We start from the raw sequence: 24,125 nt of genomic DNA on the forward strand, positions 1-24,125 counted from the left end.
TGGCCTGAGAGAATATTATTGGGCTTAATAACAAAAGACCCTCCCCATAAATGCATAGCAGAGTTACTTAGCAGCAGCATGATCCAGCACCAGTAGCCCAAATTGATAAAAAGAAGAAAAACACACAGACCAATGTTATCTCTTCCATAGGAGGCTTTTCTTTATGGCAAAATAATATGGTTGCACTATTTACGAAAACAAGGTTTCCATAACACAAATAAATTTCAACCTTTACATTGGAGCTTCACACACAAGGCCTTCTCATACCAAGGCCTAACTCACAATCAGGCCTACTAACAATGAGGCCTATTCTCCCACTGAGGCGATCTCTCACAGGGAGAGGCGTCTCTCACACTGAGATCTCTCTCAGACTGTGGCGTTACTAAGCAATAGGCATGCCGCAGCTTCTCCTAGTCACTACATCCATTTAACCCCTTCAGTGCTTGACTCACATTTTTGTAACCAAAAATACCTAGTTATTTTTTAAACATTTCTGACAAATATGTCTTACAACTATCTTTTTGGCCAATGGTAGGCCCACGGGAGATATTGGGTCCACAAGAAGATTCCTGCTTTCTGGTCTGATGCATATCTAGTCAGGAGGGGAGACCTCACAAAAATATAAACAGTAGGAATGACACCACAGAGTAGCCTTGCATCTTACATTTCATTGCTCAGAAATGGGTCCATGGTCACAATCTACAACTAGGGAAAAGTATTATGTAGTGTGTGGGTGCATTTTTGGCCCTTTTCTAGTATGAAAAAGTATCCCATGAACATAAATAATAAGAATACTTTACTGCAGGTCACGAAAGAGTGTATTATTAAAAGAACACACATATACACATAGAAGTGTACCATACGCTTACTCCATTCTCCTGCCTCTCATAAGAAGAATGAATGTTCATTCGTAGGTGGGAGTGAAAGAAAGACACATTCAGCAGACTGGTCTCATCTTCCTGAGTAATATATCATCTTCTTCCTGATGTATTTGTTTGTTCTTCTCCACTTGAAAGCAGTTCAAGCAAGACGTGAACTTACAGACACTTGGAAGAAAGTGATACCAATCAGGTGTTGGTCCAACAAGCTTGGACTTGGCTACCATCTGCTGGCCAACCGATGCTATGAACCATTTTCTTTTGGAAGTGATAAAGAGATTCAACCAATAATATTATTTTATCTAGTACGGTAGAGCTAAAGTCAATTTGCTTGTTATAAAACAATTGTTCTGCTTTCAAGGTGATTCTAACTTAGGTCAACACTGCCATAAGATTCTCTTGGCACAAATTCTCTTGCTATTGGCTTCCATGGAGGCTGAGAAAGTGTGTCCTGGCCAAGATCACCTTGTTAGTTTGCATGGGTGAGCTGAGCAAGATTTGAATCCTGGTGTCTAGGGTCTCAGGCCCCTTCTACGCTGCCATATAAATTCCAGATTATCTGCTTTGAACTGGATTATATGACAGTGTAGACTCATATAATCCAGTTTAAAGCAGGTAATGTGGATTATCTGCTTTGATAATCTGGATTAAATGGCAGTGTAGAAGGGGCTTCAGTTAAACACTGAGACCACTATGTTCCAAAAAGTGATACGGCTGTTTCTTTCAGAGAGTCTCTTGGGAAACTTGTAAGACTTTGTTACTATTTAATCATGTACGCACATGTGTACACATACAGAACGGATCAATTAAATGGCAACATAGCTTTCAGGATTAACATAGCTTTCAAGATTGTAGAACCAAGCAATTGTTTATAATAGCTAGTGATCCAGGAGCTTTGTCGGCCTTTTGATCTATGTTCAGTGACTGCCCCCCTTATTAGAGTAGATCTATTGAAGGGGAAAACCAGGTTTCCTGCTCCTAAAATGTTGTTAACTCAGTTTGCAAGCTACCACATTAATGCTGAGTACTAAGGAAAAGCTTTTAATTGTGCAGGCAATAGGGAGATACAGTTTTCATTTCTGTTGTGCATATATTTGTGCATGCAGTCAACTACCAGTCTAGCTTTTCAATAAAATTTTTGGGCTACTTTGTTAAGTTACACCAGTGGTTCTCAACCTTCCTAATGCCGTGACCCCTTAGTACAGTTCCTCATGTTGTAGTGACCCCCAACTATCAAATTATTTTCATTGCTACTTCATAATTGCAATTTTGCTACTGTTATGAATTGTAATGTAAATGTCGGATATGCAGGTTGTATTTTCATTCACTGGACCAAATTTCGCACAAATACCCAACACACCCAAATTTGAATACTGGCGAAGTTGAGTGCAAATTGATTTTGTCATCTGGAAGCTGTAATTGCTAGGATTTATAGTTCACCTACAATGAAAGAACATTCTGAACTCCACCAATGACGGATTTGAACCACACTTAGCCCACAGAACTCCCATGACCAACAGAAAATACTGGAAGGTTTTGGTGGGCATTGACTTTGAGTTTTGGAATTGTAGTTCAGCTACATCCAGAGAGCACTGTGGACTCAAACAATGATGGATCTGGACCAAACTTGGCGCAAATACTCAATATGCCCAAATGTGAACACTGGCGGAGTTTGGAAAAAGTAGGCCTTGACATTTGGGAGTTGTAATTGCTGGGATTTATAGTTTATCTACAATCAAAGATCCACTTGAACCCCACCAACGATAGAATTGGGCCAATCTTCCCACACAGAACCCCCATGACCAACAGAAAATACTGCAGGGATTTGAGAGGAATTGACAGTGATTTAAGAGAGATGTAGTTCATCTATCTCCGGATAGCACTGTGTTCCTATGATCATCAGAAATATGTGTTTTCTGATGGTTTTTGGTGACACCGCTGACACCCCTTCACGATCCTCTCAAGGGTCCTGACCCCCAGGTTGAGAAATGCTGAGTTACACCATTTCTGGTTTTTTCCTTCACACCACCTCTTTCAAGAATAAGGTGCTTGTTGTTGCAGTTCTCAGCACCCTGGGGCATTGCCACTTAGGAAGCAGGTTGAAATAACAGCAGGCCTAACATTCCTCCCCTTACGAACACTTATTCCACAAAGCTAGAGTCCTTGTGTCTGTTTGGAGTCTAACTTATGGTCTTGGTATCTTGCTGAGTGATGGAAGTACGGCAGGAATCTGCCTGGAAGCCTGTGTGGGAAGTTGGCGGAGTTCAGCCTTGATCCTTTTGCAATGCCTGCAGGAATGAGTAAGAATCATTCATTTTCATTTAACTTTAGACAAAGCAAGGTGGGTGTAACTGAATTGGAAGAGAGACTGCTGTGTCATTCGTCACTACCCATTGGGCAGGATGGCTATAATACAAGAGGATAAGCCATCACTTACTCAGAGAAAGTAATGATGTCTGACAAGATGCCACCCCTCCGCCTCTGTGGAGGGGAAGATCTTATCCCAGTAGACAGATGAAACAAAAGTGAGCAAACTTATTATTTACAAAGAAACTTCCTCAAAAAACTAGCCTTTACATATACTTTACACATTCCCATGCACTTCTAAGAGTTTATATCCCAGTTAGAACATTTAGATATTAGACTTAGAACAGTCATTTTAGAACTATAATTCCCTGAATTCTTCAGTCAACAGACATACAGTCTTTATAATTCTGCTCTAACCTGATCTTAAACCATAGAAAAAGCCACACAAATGAGAATCATAAAGCTAAAGTTTTCCCCTTGACATTAAGTCGAGCCGCGTCTGACTCTGGGAGATGATGCTCATCTCCATTTCTAAGCCAAAGAGCTGGCATTGTCCATAGACACCTCCAAGGCCATGTGGTCAGCATGACTTCATGGAGCGCCATTACCTTCCTGCAAAAGTGGTACCTATTGATCTACTCACATTTGCATGTTTTCAAACTGCTAGGTTGGCAGAAGCTGGGGCTAACAGCAGGAGTTCACCCAGCTCTCCAGATTCAAACCGCTGATCTTTTGGTCGGCAAGTTCAGCAGATCAGTGGTTAACCCGCTGTGCCCCAGGGGCCCCAATTCTACAGCATGAAATTTCTTGAGTAGCTATTATGGAGTCTTTAGAAAAATGCGAAGCTGGCCATTTGCCTTAGAAGATTGTTATGTTACAGAAAATCTATGTAGATTTACTCAAGGTCACCTGTACTTGCCCTCCTGGTGTTTTTGACTTTGCCACCCAGCCTTCCTTCCTGTTGACCCTGTCATATGGGGGTAATGGGAGATGAAATCAAAACATCTGGAGAGAAGCATACTGGCAGAGAATTTGGAAGCCTGTCTCAAGTTGCCATTTTTGGTAAGAAATAATTATCATGATCCCAATCTTCAAAAGCTATAAGGGACAATAAGGCCCCTTCTACACTGCCATATCAAATCCACATTATCTGATTTGAACTGGATTATATGGCAGTGTAGAGTCATATAATCTAGTTCAATCAGATAATCTGGATTATCTGCTTTGATAATCAGGATTATATAGTAGGGTAGAAGGGACACTAAGAAAGTACCAATAACAAAACTCAGAAAAGTTAATCTGCTTGGGACCAGAAATGTTTTGGATTTCAGTGTACTTGGAGATGGGACACAAAACAGAACATTCATTTATGTTTCCTACACACATCGTCTGAAGGTCGTTCTATCCACCATATTTTAAATAATTTTGTATCACTATCACAGCCACTCAGGTGGACAATTGTAGATTTTAGGGTACTTCCGAATTCCAAAGGGATGCTCAATCTGTATTTTCATATAATAACTACCAGACAAATTAGAACATTTTATTAAAATTTATTAAATTATTCTTTTTATAAAAAATGTATGTATATGCAGTTAATACAGCGTTAGTGTGTCTATTCCTCTGCAGCACGACCTTGTACTTCAAGAGCCTCCCTTTCCTCCAGGCTGGTTGTCCATTTCCCACAAGTACCAGGCACTTCTTTCTATGGCAGATCACAGTTTTGAGGAGGCCTTCCAGCTCCTGTCTGTCCTGCAACTGTGCCCTTTGGAGCTTCAGCAACACAGCGAGGTTCACTGGGAGCTAGAGACAGGAATCAAAGGGGCAGCAGCTGCAGATGGGTCAAAACACCGTGTCGGTGAAGATGACCTTCAGTGCACCATATCTCTATGTCAACAGTCTTATGAGATCTTCATGAGGTTGCAGGGTTCTCTCCTCCCTCCAAAGGGGATAGAGGTGCAGAGATAGGTATAAAGTGCTGGTGGGCAAAAAGAGAGAGCAAGAAGCATTACATAAAGAGAGGCACCTGCAGTCTAGTCAATGAAAGTATGCCCCCCTGTACATCTGACCCAAAACAGATTGAAACTGAATTCTCAAATTTTACATGCTCAGTGTGAAATACAATCAGAGGTTTTTTGTTTCTAATTTCAGCCCTGAGGCTTAAGGTAAAAGTAAAGGTTTCCCCTGACACTAAGTCTAGCTGTGTCTGACTCTGGGGGGTGGTGCTCATCTCCATTTCTAAGCTGCAGAGCCGGTGTTGTCTGTAGACACCTCCAAATTCATGTGGACAGCATGACTGCATGGAGCATCATTACCTTCTCGCAGAAGCAGTACCTATTGATCTACTCACAATTTGCATGTTTTTGAACTGCTAAGTTGGCAGAAGCTGGGGCTAACAGCAGGAGCTCATCCCGCTCCCCTGATCTGGGCCTTAATAAACCTTTGGAGGAAACAGTCCTCACGGCTCTTCTCTCTCAACAAAACCACTTTTGCAGGAACCCTAAGAATCTAAATGTATTCAGGGAGATAGTGCACACTTAAATTTCCAGGACTCTATTTTGAGTCCTGGAAAGCTGTATTTGTGTCCCATAACTTTCAATGAACAGACGCCACAATTTCCAGGTAGCAGCTTAATATGCTGCCCTGTGAATTCATAAGCCAATTCATAAGTGCTGGATGACAAGGATGATGTTCACCAGATTGCCTTACAAATGGATAGCCAAAGAGTAATCAGATTTCCCCCACCCCCTTGGCAAAATATTTGGCAGATGGACATACAGCTAGGCATTTCATATGGGAAATCATCATGTGGTCAAAACTATGCCTTTGTAATACATCATATGCAAACAGATGTCAACTGAAACACAGCATAGCTCTTTACGTCCACGGGGCTCAGATTAGATATCTTACCATGGCATCATGAGCCTCAAGTGTTTGTGCCACAGGCTCCTTACACCGTGGCACAGAAGGCCGTGAGGCAGACATGACGCGGGCAGTGTAGAAGGCACACTCGTCATTTAGGCAGGCCTCAAGGAAGCGCTGAGGTGCATTAAGGAGATCAGCCCGCCGCTGTTTGAAGTGGTCTAAAAGGGAAAGAGTCATATCAAAGAGATGACAGCAGGAATAGAGTACCCCAGACAGGCAAGAAGGTTGACTCCCATATTCCCTGAGGAAGATCTCCTCTGGAATTCTCTCCCTATTGGGGCTCTCTCTCCCATTGCTATTTTAAAGAATCCAGCAGGGTCAGTTGTATTTCCCCACACTTTTAATAGTGATTAATGCAACATAAAATGCAAATGTATGACATTTCTGTGATCATTCTTACTTTGTAATTACGTTGTAATTAATACTGTGCAATCCCTCTTGAAAACTAATCATAGAATCATTTATTTATTTACCACACTTATATCCCGTCCTTCTCAACCCTGAAGGGGGCTCAGGGCAGCCTTACAAAGGCAACAATTCAATGCCATATATTAATACAGGGGTCCCCAAACTAAGGCCCGGGGGCCGGATACGACCCTCCAAGGTCATTTACCCGGCCCTTACTCAGGGTCAACCTAAGTCTGAAACGACTTGAAAGCACACAACAATAACAAGAACAATCCTATCTCATCGGCCAAAAGCAGGTCCACACTTCCCATTGAAATACTAATTAGTTTATATTCAAAAGTGTTCTTCATTTTAATTATTGTATTGTTTATAAGGGGGTTTTTTTGTACTACAAATAAAATATGTGCAGTGTTCATAGGAATTCATTCTTTTTTTTTTCAAATTATAATCCAGCCCTCCAACAGTTTAAGGAACTATGACCTGGCCCTCTGTTTAAAAAGTTTGAGGATCCCTGTATTAACACATCGGCAAATAAACAAAAATGTTAAAACCAAACCCATTAAAAACATAACATTAAAACATCAATTAAAATCACATGATCCAAATCGTATACCATTATATTAATTTGTAGTCTCATATTGCACTACTCCTGTTACTGGCCAAAAGCCTGATCCCAGAGTAATGTTTTCATTTTTTCCTGAAGGTCACAAGGGATGGTGCAGATCTAATTTCACTGGGGAGGGAGTTCCATAGGCGAGGGACTACCACTGAGAAGCCCCTGTCTCTCGTCCCCATCCATCACATTTATGAGGGGGTGGGACCGAGAGCAGGCCTCCCCTGACAATTTTAACTTCTGAGGAGGGTCATAGAGGGAGATAAGTTCAGACAGGTAAGCTGGACTGGAACCATTTAGGGCTCTATAAGCTAAAGCCAGCACTTTGAATTGTGCTCAGAATCAGACTGGCAGCCAGTGGAGCTGACATAACAGGGGAGTTGTGTGCTCCCTTTACGCCACTCTGGTGAGCAATCTAGCTGCTGCCCATTGGACCATTTGATGCTTCTAAACTGTCTTCAAAGGCAACCGCATATAGAGCGTGTTACAGTAATCTATTCTCGATGTAATCTTCCACCATACAGAAAAATGCAACTCCTGAAAGATACCCATCATCCAAACTCTGTTTAAAAACTTTAAAAGGAGGAAAGCCTTCCACCTTCTAAGGCAGTTTATTCAACAGCCAAACAGTGCTTATAAAAATACTTTTGCTCACACTTCCCATTGAAATACTGGAGAATTTATGCTGGTTAAAATTGTTCTTCATTTTAAATATTGTATTGTTCTTTCATATATGTTTTGCACTATAAATAAGATCTGTGTCGTGTGCATGTTTTTTTTCTTTCTCAAACTACAGTCCAACCCACCCCAACAGTCTGAAGCACTGTGCTTAAAGGGTTTGAGGAGCCCTGTATTACAGGATGAATCCATCACTTTCTCACGTCTTCCAGCCAAGAGGCACTTAATAGCAGATCAGTCTATGAATCAATGGGTCTTCTTCACCACCTCCCCTCAACCCATCCAAACCTAATACCCTGTTGAAGAAAAGGGAAGTAGTATCACACTGAAGGACCTTAGGTGCAAATCACTTTCTGTACCAATACTGAGCTGGCTTCAGGTTAGAAAGCAAGCCAAGTTTTTAAAAAAATAAGTGGCCCAATGCAAGCCATTGGTTTTTGAAACCATATCTGGCGAAATGGCATTTTATTCAATGATTCATCAGTCATAAAAGTAACAGAAGAGAAAATTCTGGTTGTGTCCAACACAGTATGTGGATAGGACACTTACCCATCGCCACAAGTCCCAACTGCTGGTGCATTAGGAGGAATCAAGTTAAACAGTCCTGTCTTACCTGAACGACTTGTACTGGATGAGGGACGCTGGGCCAAAGGCTTGCAGGAGCTTGGGCAGCTGAGTTGTTGGCTGGAAGTGGTGGCGAGTGTTGTCTCAGGAGCTACCACAACCTCAGGCAGTGGCGTAGGCTTGCAGACATTTGGTGTAGGGTCCTGGGAAGGTGTGCTGAGGGAGGCAGGCTGTTCAGTCTCCAAAGCAGGTGAGCAATGAGCAGACAACAGATTGTGTAGTTCTTTCAGTGATGGGGCAACCACCTGATCAACATCACCACTATTCATCTCCCGGCATAAGAGTTGGGCAAGGAGCTCAACACACTAGGAAAATAAGAGAGCAGGGCATTGTAAATAAGGCTGCTAGCCAGAACCCAACTCTACATAAAGTGTAATCATGCCACGTCTCTCTTTGTTGTTGAGCCTTCAAGTTATTTCCAATTTTGGACAGTCCTAAAGGAAACCTATCACAGAGGGGTTTTGCCTTGACCTTTCTTTGAGAAAGTAGGACTTGCCTGAGGTCACCCGGTGAGTTTCCATGGCTGAGTAGGGTCTCTACAGCCATAGTCAAATGCTCAAACCACTACATCACATCCCTCTCCCTCTCAATGCACTTTCACACACACCCTAGCCGCTTCATCTAATTTCTCCTCATGACCTATATCACTCATCCCACAGTTAACAACTCTCCTGCATTCTAAACATATCAAATCATCCAAGGCTATATATTTCTCTAGCAATATTGAAGCTTTGGAAGATTTTCAAACAGTTTGGAAGCATGTATATACAATCATGTGCACATATAAGTAAAGAAAGCCTATGCCATATTTTTGTCACCATGTTGACTACACAGTGAAAACACAGTTTTCCTCTGAGATGCCAGGTGTCCTTCCTAACCACAGGAGCTTAATTTATTATTATTTACATGATTAAATATATACAATTTCTCCTGAGATGGGATCTAAGGCAGCGTAAAGTAATGTCAAAATAAAACTGTTGAAATCTTGTTTTCCAAATTTAATAAAGGAAAATAACATTATTTGTTTAAGGTTAAAACCAGCTGCAAACACATTTAAAACATAATCACTAATAAAGGATTTTAAAATATCAGTACAGCTCCTCATACCACTACTGCTACATAATTAAGATGTCTGGGGTCTTCTGAATAAAAAGGTGTTCACCAGCTAGCACAGAGAGAGGAGAATGGGGCAATGGAGCTTCTAGTGGAAGTGAACAGGAACAAGATCCTCATTAAAAGTGCCTGCGAAGATGATGGGATGAGAAAAGTCCTCCTCTGATTATAATCTTAACGTATGTGCTTACTTGTGTAGGAAGAGACAGTTTTCCACCCTCTCTAAGGAAAGTGTTATTAACTCTGTCCACATGTGACATCTCTATTCAGCTAAATTGCATTATATTAATAATGCGTCATCTGACAGACACTAGAGGAGTGAAGGGGGAAAGGTCCTGAAAAGGTATATGGATTCACTGTCCTAATTTCTCTCATTATTTTTCTAACATCTATTAAATAATTGGGCAGTACATACAGTCCCAAGATCTTTTATTTATTTTGTTGATTTGATGCAGAGCATACATGCCTACCATGCAAGCAATTATCAAAAATATCAATAATGCTAGGTGCTGCTCAAACAGATATCGAGGGCATGGAATTCAGTGTACGGTCTAACAAATAGGAGATAGTTAGATAGGCTCAAGTTGCTTTCGCAGAAAAATTCCAACTATAGGGGAAATAAAAAAAGAACAGCTTCATGGAACTCTGATCCCCATTCAGTAACTACATTCTAGATCATCTCTCTATACAAGGCCCACTTTTGTCTCATCTAAGGTTGTAGAACAACAGACCATGTGTTAGGGAAAAAGTATCCAAAAATATAACAGAGCATCCAAAAAAATAAACAGGATACTTATAGTTGAGCAATCAACTCACAGCAAGTAGAACGTGAAGTGCCTCGTGATGCAGCTGTAAAAAATTTAGAGCTTAGGAGGCAAACATATAGAATCCAATCTTAAAAATCACAAAAGGTTTATTTACAATAAAAATAAGAATTGCATTTCTTAATAATTAAAGAACTGGGTCAGAACTACTCTAACACCCATCTCTTCTAAGGTTTCATTGAGAGGGAAAAAACTCATTCATGACATCTCTCCTGACACTTCATGTTTTGCTTGTTGTGAGCCGATTGCTCAACTATAAGTATCCTGTTTATTTTTTGAATGCTCTGCTATATTTTTAGTAGTTTTCCCTAACAAAAAGGGTTATGGGCCCAGAACGCTTCCACTGCACCACTCAGCTATTTTCAGCCTTCCTATTTTTCTTTCAAGCTCTTTCTTTCAGCACACACACAGACTGGGCCACAGACTGGGTACATGGACTGAGCCCATAAACCCTTTTTCCATTGTATGGTTGATAACACTTACTTGGAATTAACCCTAACACTGTGAACTATGATTTTAATGCTTATCTTAATTAATTATTGTTTATGGCTTTCACTGTTATTTCACAAAGTGGAATCCACGACATGCAAGTGTGGAGAAGAGCAAACCACAGACCACCTGCTGCAATGCAACCTGAGCCCTGCAACATGCACAATGGAGGACCTTCTTGCAGCAACACCAGAGGCACTACAAGTGGCCAGATACGGCTCAAAGGACATTTAATAGAATACCAAGCCTGCAAACTTTGTAGTTTGTTTATTTGTTTGTTTTTAATACAATACAACCATTTTGGTTCACTCCTGACATGATAAATAAATAAATATTGTTGTTGTGTTGTAAGCCTCCCTGAGTTTCCTCGGGGAGATGGGGTGGGATACAAATAAAGTTGTGATTATTATTATTATTATTATTATTATTATTATTTCTATGTACATAATGACTGGCTAGTGAACTTTATAGTAAACAGGGACAGAGGATGGGGGTAATTCAAAAAATTAAACACATGGGATAACAAGTTAAATACATATGAAGTATACAGATTTCTGTAATCACTCCTTGCCATATTACAAATTCAGAGTATTTATTTTTGTTTGCTTCATTTATACTATAGCCTGCCTTTCTTTCAGTGAACTCATGGTGACATACGTGGCTATTTTCCTCCCATCAACTCTGTGAGGTAGGTCAGGTGGACAAAGAATGAACAGCTGAAGGTGACCCAGTGAGATTCATGACTCAGTGAAGATTTGAATAGACATCTCCCAGCTCCAGTCAAAACAGTCTAGCCACTAATATATAATACTGTCTCCCTCAAAAGGGAAGGTGAGTTGAGGGACATCAAACAACACTTGGGAACCAAGACACATTTCAACAAGCTTCCCTTTTTCTACCTGGAGCTTCCCCATTTCTGGTGTGATCACGGAAGAAGCAGGCACCTTCTTAGCTGACGCTTCCACATCATCATCAAAGAGGCGCATAGCAATCTTCCCCTATTTAAGAGAAAAATGTCACATTATTTCCATGGTTATGCTTCCCACCAGATTGCCACTAAGAGCCATAGAGGGACAAGTAGAGTGGTGGGGTGGGGGAGACCAAACCTCCCTGAGCTAGCTGAAGGTAATAGATCTCCAAAGATGCATACAGTTGGCCCTCCACATTCAATCATCCATGGCTTTAAAATATTCCAAAAAATAAAGTGCCAAAGGCACTTGTTATTACATTTTACTACATCATTGTATATAACGATATATAAAGCCACCTTGGGTCCTCTTTGGGGTAGAGAAAGACAGGATACAAATAGAGTAAACAAACAAACAAATAAATAAATAAAGGGACCTTAGCTCCCATGGATTTGGTATCTACACAGGGGATTGGAATCAAACCCAAGCAGATACTAAGGGCCAACTGTGCTACATTTCGATGTGTCAAGTGAAGTACATTATCAACAAGAAATGTATGAAATGATCAAGTGCTAATAAGAATTGAGACACGGATTGCCAGTGAACCTTCATGAGGATCAGCCTGCAATCAATCCTAGAGACACCTGTAACAAACTGACACATGATATTTGTAAGATCCTCTATATTTAAGGAACCCACTGTGCTCATCTATGGGGAGACACTGCCTGCTGTCTTAACCTGTGAAGCATGTGACTGTTAGCATGGTTTCCAGCACTTCCCAGATGTATACTGGCCACAACTGGTTCAAATCCCTGCTGTTGACTCCAGCCCCCAGCAGCCCCAGCCAGCCTGGTCTGAGTGAGCAATGACAGAAGCATGGGTTTGCCAACATCTGGAGAGCCACAGATTCCACAATCCAACTTTAGGGGGGCAGCTATCCTCTGCAAGAGGGCCCTCTAAAGGTGCAGTGGGTTAAACCACTAAGCTGCTGAACTTGCTGACCGAAAGGTTGGTGGTTCGAATCTTGAGAGGGGGTGAGCTCCCACTGTTAGCCCCAGCTTCTGCCAACCTAGTAGTTTGAAAATATGCAAAGGTGAGCAGATCAATAGGTACCGCTTCTGCGGGTAGGTAACGGCGTTCCATGCAGTCATGCCAGCCACATGTCCTTGGAGGTATCTATGGACAATGCCGGCTCTTCGACCGAGAAAAGGAGATGAGCACCAACCCCAGAGTTGGATACGACTAGACTTAATGTCAGGGGAAACCTTTGCCTTTATCTTAACCTCTGCAAAAAGATCCAGCAAGACAGCGTTCTGTATGCCACACAGCATACCATGTTTTGCAACTCATTACCACAATTTACAGTATTTCTCAGTCACCCTCCCTTTCTACTATTCTCATTTAATAAAGAACCAAGAAAACTCAGGTACACAGCAGAAACATCTATTGATAATAACTCTATGAAATCAAAACTGCTCTATCCATTTTCACAAACTACAGAATTGTCATCCCGACTGACAGATATATAAAAAAATCAGGATAAAAAGGGGTTCTTTGGTTATGTCAGTAGAAAAAGGAAGAACAAGGAAACTATAATGCCTCTGTATGGAGAGGATGGGGAAATGCTGACTGGGAACAGGGAAAAGGAAGAACTACTCAACATCTTCTTTGCCTCAGCCTTCTCCCAAAAGGAAATCAGTATCCAACCTGATAAATATGGGGCAGACAAGGCAGTAAGGGATATGCAACCCAAAATAGGCAAAGAACTAGCTCAGGAATACCTAAACAAATTTAAGTCTCCAGGGCAGATGAACTACATCAGTGGTTCCCAACCTTTTTTTTTTAATCAGGGACCATTTAACCAGGGACATTCTCCAACATTAGTACCAAAAAGGGTTCCAAATCAATTTTGGTCAACTTTAGATTTTGTTTGAAAACCATATTTAATAATCTAGAGCTGATGTGGTCTATCCAATGCAATTTTCTGAATCAGCACCCCAAATACCACCAGGAACAGGCCTAAAAATGAAGACACTTAAAAAAAAATTGGTTGAGCTGTCCTGGAGACTAGGACATGGAGCAATGGGTTCAAATTACAGGAAAGGAGATTCCACCTGAACATTAAGGAAGAACTTCCTGACTGCAAGCGCTGTTCAGAAGTGGAGCTCTCTAATTCAGAGTGTGGTGGAAGCTCCTTCCTTGGAGGCTTTTAAACAGAAGCTGGATGGCCATCTGTCAGGGGTACTTTCATTGTGCTTCTTCCTGCATGGCAGGGGGTTGGACCGGATGGTCCACAAGGTCTCTTCCAACTCTATGATTCTATTAAACATGAACTTTATTAGATACCACCATCATTTATAAGCTGCCTAGAGCAATCTGCCTAACCTTAACCAGATGCTGAATTATTATTTACTGTATTTGTATACCGTCCTTCTCAGTCCTCAGGCAACTCAGCGCGGTTTACAATGGCAGTGATTTGATGTCCCAAAACACCATTAAACATTTAAAAACATTAACACATAATATAAAACCATAACAAGATCACTTGCGTCTCTTAATAAAAAAACATTGTCCCATCTTGTCGTTCAGTTGTTCCAATTCCTATGCCTTTTACCTTGTATGTTCAAACCCTTGCTCAAACAACCAAATCTTGACTCTCTTCCGAAATGTTAAGAGGGAGGGGGCCGGTCTAATGTCCCCAGGATTAGGAATTAGGTGCCTCATCTCCTTTTGACAAATTTCCTAGGAGTCAGTGCACTCAGCGGAAGCCAAGCACTTATCAAGCAGGCAACGGTCTGGGTACACCGTTGCCAATAACTCGTCCCTCCAGTGAGATAATCTCTCAAAAGGAGTGGAGCATCTGATATATTTTCAGCAAGTGACTCTCAAATAAGTAGTCCTTTTCTACAACAAGCCTCAAACTGCACTCACCTGCTCCATTTCTGCTGGAGGTTGGATACCCACCTTCATGTTCTTATGGCAGAAGGAAAGAGGGCCACGGCGAAATGTCCAAGGAGTGCGATGCTGATCCAACACAAGAGAAAGTATTCAGAGCATGGCCTGATCAGAGTCACAGTGAACTGCAAGGCACAAAACTTTAAAAAGGGATGAAACTAACAAATTAGGAAAGAACTGGATCTCTGGTAGACCATATGCTTTGGGTATAGTAGGTCCCATGTCCAAAGCCACAGGCACTCCCAGTGAAAAGGAACGTGGAAGATGCTGAGACAGACACCTGTTGACAGTTAAAGTAGACAATACTGGGCCAAATGGTGTGACTTAGTATAAGGTTGTTCCACGTTTCTGCACTAATTTCCCCCCACCCATTTAAGAATTCCTAGGGTGGCTTTCAAACATTAAGGGGAAAATAAGAGGAAAATATTTACATACTGCTACTGATACAGCAAATAAAAACCACAGGAGTCAATGCTCATATAAAACCCAGAGCAAGCACTAGAGAATGAGTCAGTTTGGGCCAGTACCCTATATACTCGAAGATAAGCTGAGTTTTTCAGCCCTTTTTTTTTCAGCCTCCCTCGACTTATAATAGGGGTCAAGGCCAGGCAACAGAGCCTGGAAGTCATTGTTTACAATATATATTTCTCTCTCCTCTTTACCTCCCTTGACAAGTGTGCTTTCTTTTCCAATCAAAAAGGAGATATATTTCGTATCCTCCTTGTTTGTATAGCTCTCTTTCAAACCCACCCAATTTCCAGGCTTTTTTGTGTGTATCTAAATGTATTAACTTTAGATGTGCATTTTTGTTCCCTTGGAAGTTTTCCCCTCATATGTTTGCAGGTCTCTGCAAATCCTATATACATATAGATATCTAGAGATTTCCATGTACCTGTATATCTGTATCTATACATTATTTTCCCCTCCCATGTTTGTAAGTCTCTGCAAATCCTATATAGATGTTGATAAATATATAAATGTACCTATATATCTGTATATATCTCTCTGTTTGTATATGTGTATACATATAAATAATTTTATATATGAATTTTCCCATCACATGTTTACAAGTCTTTGCAAATCCTATATAGATACAATTATCCAAATATAGATAAATGTCTAGAGAGATATGTATGAATATAGATATATAGGGCTTGCAAATATTGCAGGAGGGAAATACACAAATAGAGAGGAATTGCCAATGTTTTAGGGGGAAATGCATATGTTAAATTAGTGTATATAATTATAGATCTATATCTAGCTCTGCATTGTTTATATAGGCACTGAATGTTTGCCTGTTACTCTGTTGGAAGCCGGCATGAGTCCCCATGGGGAGATAGGGCGGGATACAAATGAAAATCTATCATTATTATTGTTGTTGCTGTTGTTATTATGTTATTGTTTTTGTTGGTATCACTTCCAGAGCTATTTTATTGTTTTTCTTTGAAATATGGTAAATATTCAAAAACATTTAACCTACTGATGCATCAATTAATGTAAGTTTATTGATATCTGTTTTTAGTTTGAAATTCAACAGTAGCTGCTGCATTTTCCGCCCTCGGCTTATACTTGAGTCAACAAGTTTTCCCAGTTTTTTGTGGTAAAATTAGGTGTCTCGGCTTATATTTGGGTTGGCTTATACTCGAGTATATACGGTACTTAAAATTCAACTCAATGGGAACCAGCCAAGCATCTCTGGAAAATTTATTTATTTATTTCCAACATTAATATCCCATCCTTCTCAACCTGAAGGGGACTCAGAGTGGTTCAAAAAAGATGGGCCACAGTCAGGGGGCCATCCCCATTTGACATGTGGCTAATCAGTGGAGGTTGGGGAAGTAGGAAAGGAATTGTGAATATCATCTAAAGTGCCAGAGAAGCTCATATAGGTTCCAACAAACGTACAATAGGAATTGGGGAGCGTGTGGACAAAGGGAACTGCAGTACAAGAGTAGAATTTAGAAAAGCTGTCTTGTTTGACCAGAAGTCCCAGAATCCTTTCTGGTAACATATTAAGAAGGGCATTTTATAGACTCTGGTGCAGAAAACCATGAATTTCCTGCTCCTGAGAATAGGGTTTATGGATCAAGAAACCCCCACTTTCCTGTTGCACCCAGGAACTAACAGACAGATGTTGGAGGATTTTTTAAGTACTGTTGAAATAGGTTTCCATTGGCAGCGGTGCCTGTCCTCTCTTTAAGCTCCACAGCAATAAAGGACATCTTGAGAAGTTCCAACTCCCAGCCCAACAGAGCTACTTTCTGCCCTGTGTCTGATCTCAGAAAACACAGCAGTGTGGATATGATATGGCCTTTGCCAGGACTTTTCACCCACAGTTAGCTGGGAACTTATTACAGAATTCACAGCTACAAAATGATGGCAGAGATATTCTCTGTTTTTCCAGGGCTTGGGAAACGTTCCTTTGTTGGACTGCAACTCTCAAAATTTCCCAAACACTGTGAAGGTGATTCTGGGAGCTGCACTCCTCAAAAAGGGAGTTTTCCAAGCTTGCTGTGTCTCAAACACAAACCAAGGATTGTGGACAGGTAATGGGAACCCTCCTCGCTGGAGTATAGGATGAACAGCCAAGAGAGGTAAATCTGTTGCCAGGTGTATTGATCAGCTGGGCTCCAGAAGTCGATGACTGCTTTAGACCTGTGAAATGGGAAGGGGAGAAATTTAAAGAGAAAAGGTTAGAAGATCTTAAAAGGAAGGAGCCTACACATCTCAATGCTCCATACACTCTGCGAACTGTACCTTGAAGACCCTGAGGAGAACGACAAGACACCCGGCCAAACTTTCCAATCGAAGATGCTCTAGTACGACACCCAAAGAAAAAGTCACTTTCGCCCTATAGGTTAAGAGGGAGAAGGGAGGATCAGTGCTTGATGGTTAACCAGATGTAGGATACTGGGAATAGTACTCCAAAAGGAAGGGGAAATACAAGCCATCATTCTACAATTCCCCATTAGATGAGTCAAACTTAGCACTTATCTTTCAGACCATGGCTGTTGGCAAACTCTCTAGGTGAATTTCCATCCATGGGTTTCCCCAAACGTTTTCAAGCCTCTGCTTTTTTCAACAAAGTTCACTAGTCTACTGAATGCCAAACAGCTACTTTATAGGGCCTTTTCCACATGTTAACAATAGCATTGCTGACTTCCGGTGGGTGATGGCGGCGGGCAAACCTCGTTGAGAGGGAGCTCCGACGAGGGACCGGCGTAGCGGTGGTTTTGGGTGAGCATATTGCTCCCCCACCTTTGCCGGATTGAAGGCGAAGGTGTAGCGAACCCGCGGAAGCCCGTAGAGCCCCCAAGAACCCCTTTCCCTCAAGGAGGGGGGTCGAGGGGGATCCGGGCGGGCGGGAAGCAAACCACCCCGCTGGGATCGGGCGAAAGCCCGTTTCAACCGTTCCCAGCCCATTTTAAAGAAAGAAGAGAGAAACAAGAAACTCTGAAGGAGAAAACTGAGAAGATCTCGACGTCAGGTATGGGAGCTATTAGAAATACCTAGAGTAAGAGACAGATGAAGCAAAGATCTAGAGATTTGGGAGATTAAAGAAATATAAAGAGGAACCAAGAAGAATAAATAAGCAATTTACGAAAGAGAAGGCTAAAGTACGGGCCGGAAAGGAAACAAAGAGATAAGTGGACTAAATTGGCTTAAATTGGAACAATAAATTACAAACCGAAAATATATAAATTAATTGGGCTGTTGAAGGAGGTGGGGAGATAGAGAGGACGTAAAGTCCGACGCTTAATAAGAAAAGTTTAAGCAGCCGCTCCCTTGCCGCTTGCCAGCCGTCTCTGGGATTGTTTTTCCCCTCTGTCCCCTCATTCCCTAATTCGGAAAGGAAGAAAAATAATATTCTGACCTTGGGCGCCATATTGTTGTGGCTAGCGAGCCCCTTCTTCATAAACAACCTTGCAAAGAGAAGACAGGAAGTGACGAAGAAGGAGAGGAGAAGGAAGGGGAAGGGGAAGTGACGTTAAAGGAAGAGGCGGCCCAAACAAGAAGAAAGGCGGAAGAAGACAGCAATACAGGCGGAACCATAGAGAGGCAGGCGGAATCATAGAGAAAGAACGCTACGGAGAGACAGGCGAAAAGCGGCAGGGCAGGAAGCAAGTAACAAGAAAATAAAATAAATAAACACTATTGCGAGGACGAGAAGTAGACGGGGAGGAGAAACGAGGACGAGAAGAAGACGAACCACGAGGAAGAGAAGCAGACGAGAATTTTTGTTTTTACAGGAACCAGGAAGAGAAGTAGACGAGATCTAGGAAGAGAAGCAGACGAAAGGGAAAAATTGAGGCAGGATCCCAGAAGAGGCCAGAAAAAGATAAAGAAAAGGATAAAGAAGATTGATGGATTGGTTTAAGAGGATAAGATAAGATAAAATAAATTGAGGAATTGATTAATCAAATAAATAAATAGATAGTATTTAATTATAAACCAAATTAAATATATAATTTATATATATTTTAAAGAATTCCAAAGAATTAAATTTTAATTGAAGAAGATAAATTGGTCTTCACTAGAGAAATTAATTAAGTATTAAATAACTGGAGATAATTATAGAACTTGGTTTTTTTAATGAATTGGAGTAGATAAATAGAAATTGATGGTGTAAATATTGGTGTAATCAATAAATGATAGATGTCATCAAAAGGGAAGCAAGAGAAGGAGAAAGTTCAGTTAAGAAGAGGGTCCTTAGATACCAGTCTCAATATGGAGAATATTCTGAAAGAAATTAAAAAACTGTCGGAAAAACAAGATGCATTAAAAAAGGATATGGCAGAGAAACAACAAGAGTTCTTCAATAAGCAAGAAAAGAATTATAAAGAAATGACAGTGGAGTTCCAAGGAATGAAAAAGAAGATGGAAGAGGAATTTGGGCAAATTAAAAAAGATATATCCCATCTATATGGTGAAGTGAAGGAATTGAAAACTAGTAAGGAGAAGATGGAGGAAACACAATCCCACATGTTGAAAAGAATTAAAGGTATAGACAGACAAAAGGAAAAGATAGAAATAGAACAAGAAAAGTTACTACAAAAACAAATGGACTACTACCTAAGATTTAGAAATATTCAAGAAGATAAAGAAGAAGATATTGGCCAGTTGATAACCACTCTGATAGCTAAATGTTTGGAATGCGAAGAGGACGAATTGGAGATGGAATTAGATCAAACATACCGTGTATCTTCATTTTATTCGAGGAAAAATAAGACACCACGAGATGTGATAGTGCAATTCACACGAAAGAAAACTAGAGATGAAGTGTTATATAGAAGCAATAAAAATCCAATCTATTATAAAGAAACCAAGATTGCAGTTCTGAAAGAATTCCCACAAGCGACTTTAAATAGAAGAAGAAAATACTACTTCCTTACAGATGAACTTAAGAAAAGATCAATCAGATTCCGATGGGAGAGAATTGAAGGAATTATGGTTACGTACAAAGAAGAAAGATATTGGTTGACATCGGAACAGAAAGCCAAGTCTTTCTATGAGAATTTAATGAAAGAAACAGAAGAGGATAAACCAGAAGGAAGAAAAGGAGATAAAAAAGCATTAACACCAGGAAATGGAAATGGAAATGGTAAAGAAAAGAAGAAACCAAGAATTGAAACCCCAGAGGAATATCGAAGATTTAGCAAATCACAGGGGAGTAGTGTCCCAACAACAGAAGATCTAGGTGAAGGAGCATACGGTCCGGCTACAATGGTGCAAGGGATTTCGGAACTGAACTTAGGCGATATTGGACAAGATACAGATTTATTGGGATAAAATGGCAGAGAGACAAATTAAATGCTTCTCAAATAATGTTAACGGTATGAATTCGCCCCAGAAACGTAAAAAATTATTTGGAAAATTACAAAAGGCAGACCTGGATATCATCTCATTACAAGAAACACATATATGTCATAAACATGTAGCGCATCTGGAAAATAAAAAATTAGGTAAAACATTTTATTCATCATACGAAAAGAAGAAAAGAGGAGTAGTAACATATATAAAAGAAAATCTTTCCCCAGAATTAGTGTTTAAGGATGTGGAAGGAAGATGTGTTGCAGTTAAAATTATGATGGGAAATTTAAAGATTCTTATATGTAATATATATGCTCCAAATGGCCCAAAGACAAAATTTATCCAATTCTTGTTAACAAAATTAAGAGAAACTGAATTCGACGAGCTCTTACTGATTGGAGACTTTAATGGAGTGATGGATAAGCACAAAGATAAAAATAAGTCAAAGAAGAATGGAGACGGAGGGGGACTACTGCCACAGAAATTTTTTGAACTTCAAAAGGAATTTGATTTGGAGGATACTTGGAGAGTTAGAAATGAAAAAAAACAGGATTACACCTTTTATTCCCATCGGCATCAAACATGGTCAAGGATAGACCTGGCATGGATATCAAAAAATTTGGCGACCAAAGTAGTTCAAATGGAAATATTACCCAGAGATATCTCGGACCACTGTCCATTGGAAATAGTAATAAATCAGAAGATTTATCAAAGAAAATGGAGATTGAATGAAAACCTGATTAAGACAGAGGAAGACAAAAAATACTATAATACAATTATTAAAGACTATTTAGAAATTAATGATATTGAAGAGACAAAAATACAAGTAACGTGGGACGCACTGAAAGCCGTTCTGAGAGGACATTTTATCCAACATGGAGCCAAGAAAAACAAAGAAAGAAATAGACAAATGAAAGAAGTGATGGAAAAAATCAGAGACAAGGAGAGGGAATTAAAAAAGAGACCAGATAGCAAAAAGCTAAATAAGGAATTAGCGAGACTTAAACAGGAGAAGTCCCGCTTGGAGACAGAGAAACAAGCAAGAGAGCTAAAATTTTTAAAACAGCAAACGTTTGAGAATGCGAATAGATCTGGGAAATGGTTAGCAAGACAGGTACGAAAAAAGAAACAAGCTACACAAATAACGAAAATAATGGAGGGAGACAAAGCATTTACGACGGATAAGGAGATTATGGAAGAATTCAGAAGCTATTATAGTAAACTATATACAAAGGATGGAATAAAGAAGGAGGAGATTGCTGAATATATAAGTCAGCTTAAATTAGAAAAAGTTTCAGAAGAGATACGGGAAAAGTTGAATAAAGAGATTACGGAAGACGAAATTGATAAAGCTTTGAGTAAAATGGATGCAGACAAAGCTCCTGGTCCGGACAGATTTACAGCAGGATTTTACAAATCAACGAAGAGTACTGTTGTACCAATGTTGAAAAGAATTTTAAATGAGGCTTTGTCAAATCAAGTAATTCCAGAATCTTGGAACCAGGCCGAAATAGTGATGATACATAAAGAAGGGTTATCATCTGAAGATATCAAAAATTATAGACCTACTTCTTTGCTGAATGTGGATTACAAAATATTTGCGAATATCTTGGCGACAAGGTTAAGAGAATTTTTGACTGATTGGATAGGGGAGGACCAAGCAGGATTCCTCCCAGGAAGATATATGAAAGACAATATTCGAACTGTAGTAGATCTGATAGAATATTTTGAAGTGAATCATCAAAAGGAAGCGGCCATTTTGTCAATTGATGCAGAGAAAGCATTCGACAATTTAAATTGGGACTTTTTTAAGATGTTGATCCAGGAAATGGACATGGGGATGCAATTTACAAATGCAGTTAATGCAATTTATGATGTCCAAAGAGCGAAAATACGAATAAATGGTCAACAAACTGATGAGTTTGTAATCACGAAAGGTACAAGACAAGGCTGTCCGCTTTCTCCCTTGATTTTTATTATGGCCCTGGAGCCGCTGATGAGGAAAATAAGAGAAGATACAAATGTTAAGGGAGTCAAAATTGGGAAATATGAATATAAGATTAAAGCTTTCGCGGACGACCTGTTAGGAATTGTGGAAGATCCTGTAAATAATCTCCAGAATTGGATAAATAAATTGCAAGAATACGGAAAGGTGGCAGGCTTCAAGGTGAATAAAGGGAAAACAAAGGTCTTAACAAAAAATGTAAAGAAAGAAAATCAGGAGAAAATTGTATTAACTACAGGAATGGAAATTGTTAAAAAAATCAAATATTTGGGAATTTGGATATCAGCAAAGAATGGTCAATTGTTGAAAAATAATTACGAATCGACCTGGAATAAAATAAAGAAAGATCTCAAAAATTGGAAATCATTGAAGCTATCCTTATTAGGAAGGATTGCATTAATTAAAATGACGGTATTACCGAAGCTATTATTTTTATTTCAAAATATTCCCGTAATCAGAAGTCAAACAGCTTTTAAAAATTGGAATAAAGAACTCCTGAAATTCGTATGGGACGGAAAAAGACCTAGAATTAGGTATGTGAATTTAATTGACAAAAAAACAAGAGGAGGTCTAGGTTTCCCAGACCTAAAAGCATATCATGACTCAAGTGCTCTCTTATGGATAAGAGTGGATGTTATTAGAAAATGAAAAATGTTTGAACTTAGAAGGCCATGATTTACGTGTGGGCTGGCATGCCTACACGTGGTATGAAAGAGAGAAAAAGGAAAAGAATTTTGGGAATCACTTCGTTAGAGCATCTTTGTTGAGAGTGTGGTTAAAATATAAAAAAAATTTTTATAACAAAACGCCACTTTGGGTCTCACCAATGGAGGCACATCAAAGAAGATTATTAGGCTGGAGAGCGTGGCCAACGTATAAGGATATCTTAAAAGAGAATACAGGGGAGATTAAGTCTTACGAATATTTGAAGGAGAAAAATAAGAACATGACATGGTTACATTACTTACAAATGAAAGACTATATCAAACAAGATAATAAAGTAGGCTTTGCCTGGGAAGGCTCGATGTGGGAGAAAATTTTAAAGGCCAGGAGAAAAGTAATCTCGGTCATCTATAATACTCTTCTGACGTGGTCAACGGAGACTGAGCAAATTAAACCATGTATGATAAAGTGGGCACAAAACATAAGAAGATCTATTCAACTTAAAGAGTGGGAACAGATGTGGAACAAGAAATTAAAATATGTATATGCAACTGACTTAAAGGAAAATTGGATAAAAATGTTCCACAGATGGTACACCACTCCTAAGAAACTATCTTTGATAAATAAAGATTCTTCGGATAAATGCTGGAAAGGTTGCCAACAGATAGGTACCTTTTATCACATGTGGTGGACTTGTAAAGAAATAGTGAAATATTGGTCTATGATTCACGAAGAGTTACAAAAAATCTTAAAAAGAATTTTTAGGAAGAAACCGGAGTATTATCTATTGGGCTTTACTGACTCTGAAATACAACTACAAGAGAATGAGGACAAACTTTTTACTTATATGACAACGGCAGCGAGGATTGAATTAGCAAAAGTTTGGAAACAGGACAATATCCCTACCAAGGAGGATTGGTTAGG

The 24,125-nt window shown here is 39.8% G+C and overlaps 1 protein-coding gene across 2 annotated transcripts in view; it reads right to left on the minus strand.

Moving 5' to 3' along the window:
- Positions 1 to 4,723: 4,723 nt before the first annotated feature.
- Positions 4,724 to 24,125, minus strand: part of TROAP (trophinin associated protein) — a 32,459-nt gene continuing 13,057 nt past the window's right edge. For both annotated transcript variants that reach the window (XM_067463934.1, XM_060763923.2), the window contains exons 10-16: positions 17,480 to 17,573; positions 17,253 to 17,377; positions 14,699 to 14,791; positions 11,759 to 11,857; positions 8,423 to 8,738; positions 6,096 to 6,268; positions 4,724 to 5,163 (exon numbers count right to left, since the gene is read on the minus strand). In XM_067463934.1, the coding sequence (XP_067320035.1) occupies positions 5,098 to 5,163; positions 6,096 to 6,268; positions 8,423 to 8,738; positions 11,759 to 11,857; positions 14,699 to 14,791; positions 17,253 to 17,377; positions 17,480 to 17,573 (966 nt within the window). In that variant the 3' untranslated portion in view covers positions 4,724 to 5,097. The remainder of the gene's footprint in view (positions 5,164 to 6,095; positions 6,269 to 8,422; positions 8,739 to 11,758; positions 11,858 to 14,698; positions 14,792 to 17,252; positions 17,378 to 17,479; positions 17,574 to 24,125) is intronic.

The sequence above is a fragment of the Anolis sagrei genome, chromosome 2 (genome assembly GCF_037176765.1).
Source record: "Anolis sagrei isolate rAnoSag1 chromosome 2, rAnoSag1.mat, whole genome shotgun sequence".
Taxonomy (NCBI): Eukaryota; Metazoa; Chordata; class Lepidosauria; order Squamata; family Dactyloidae; genus Anolis; species Anolis sagrei.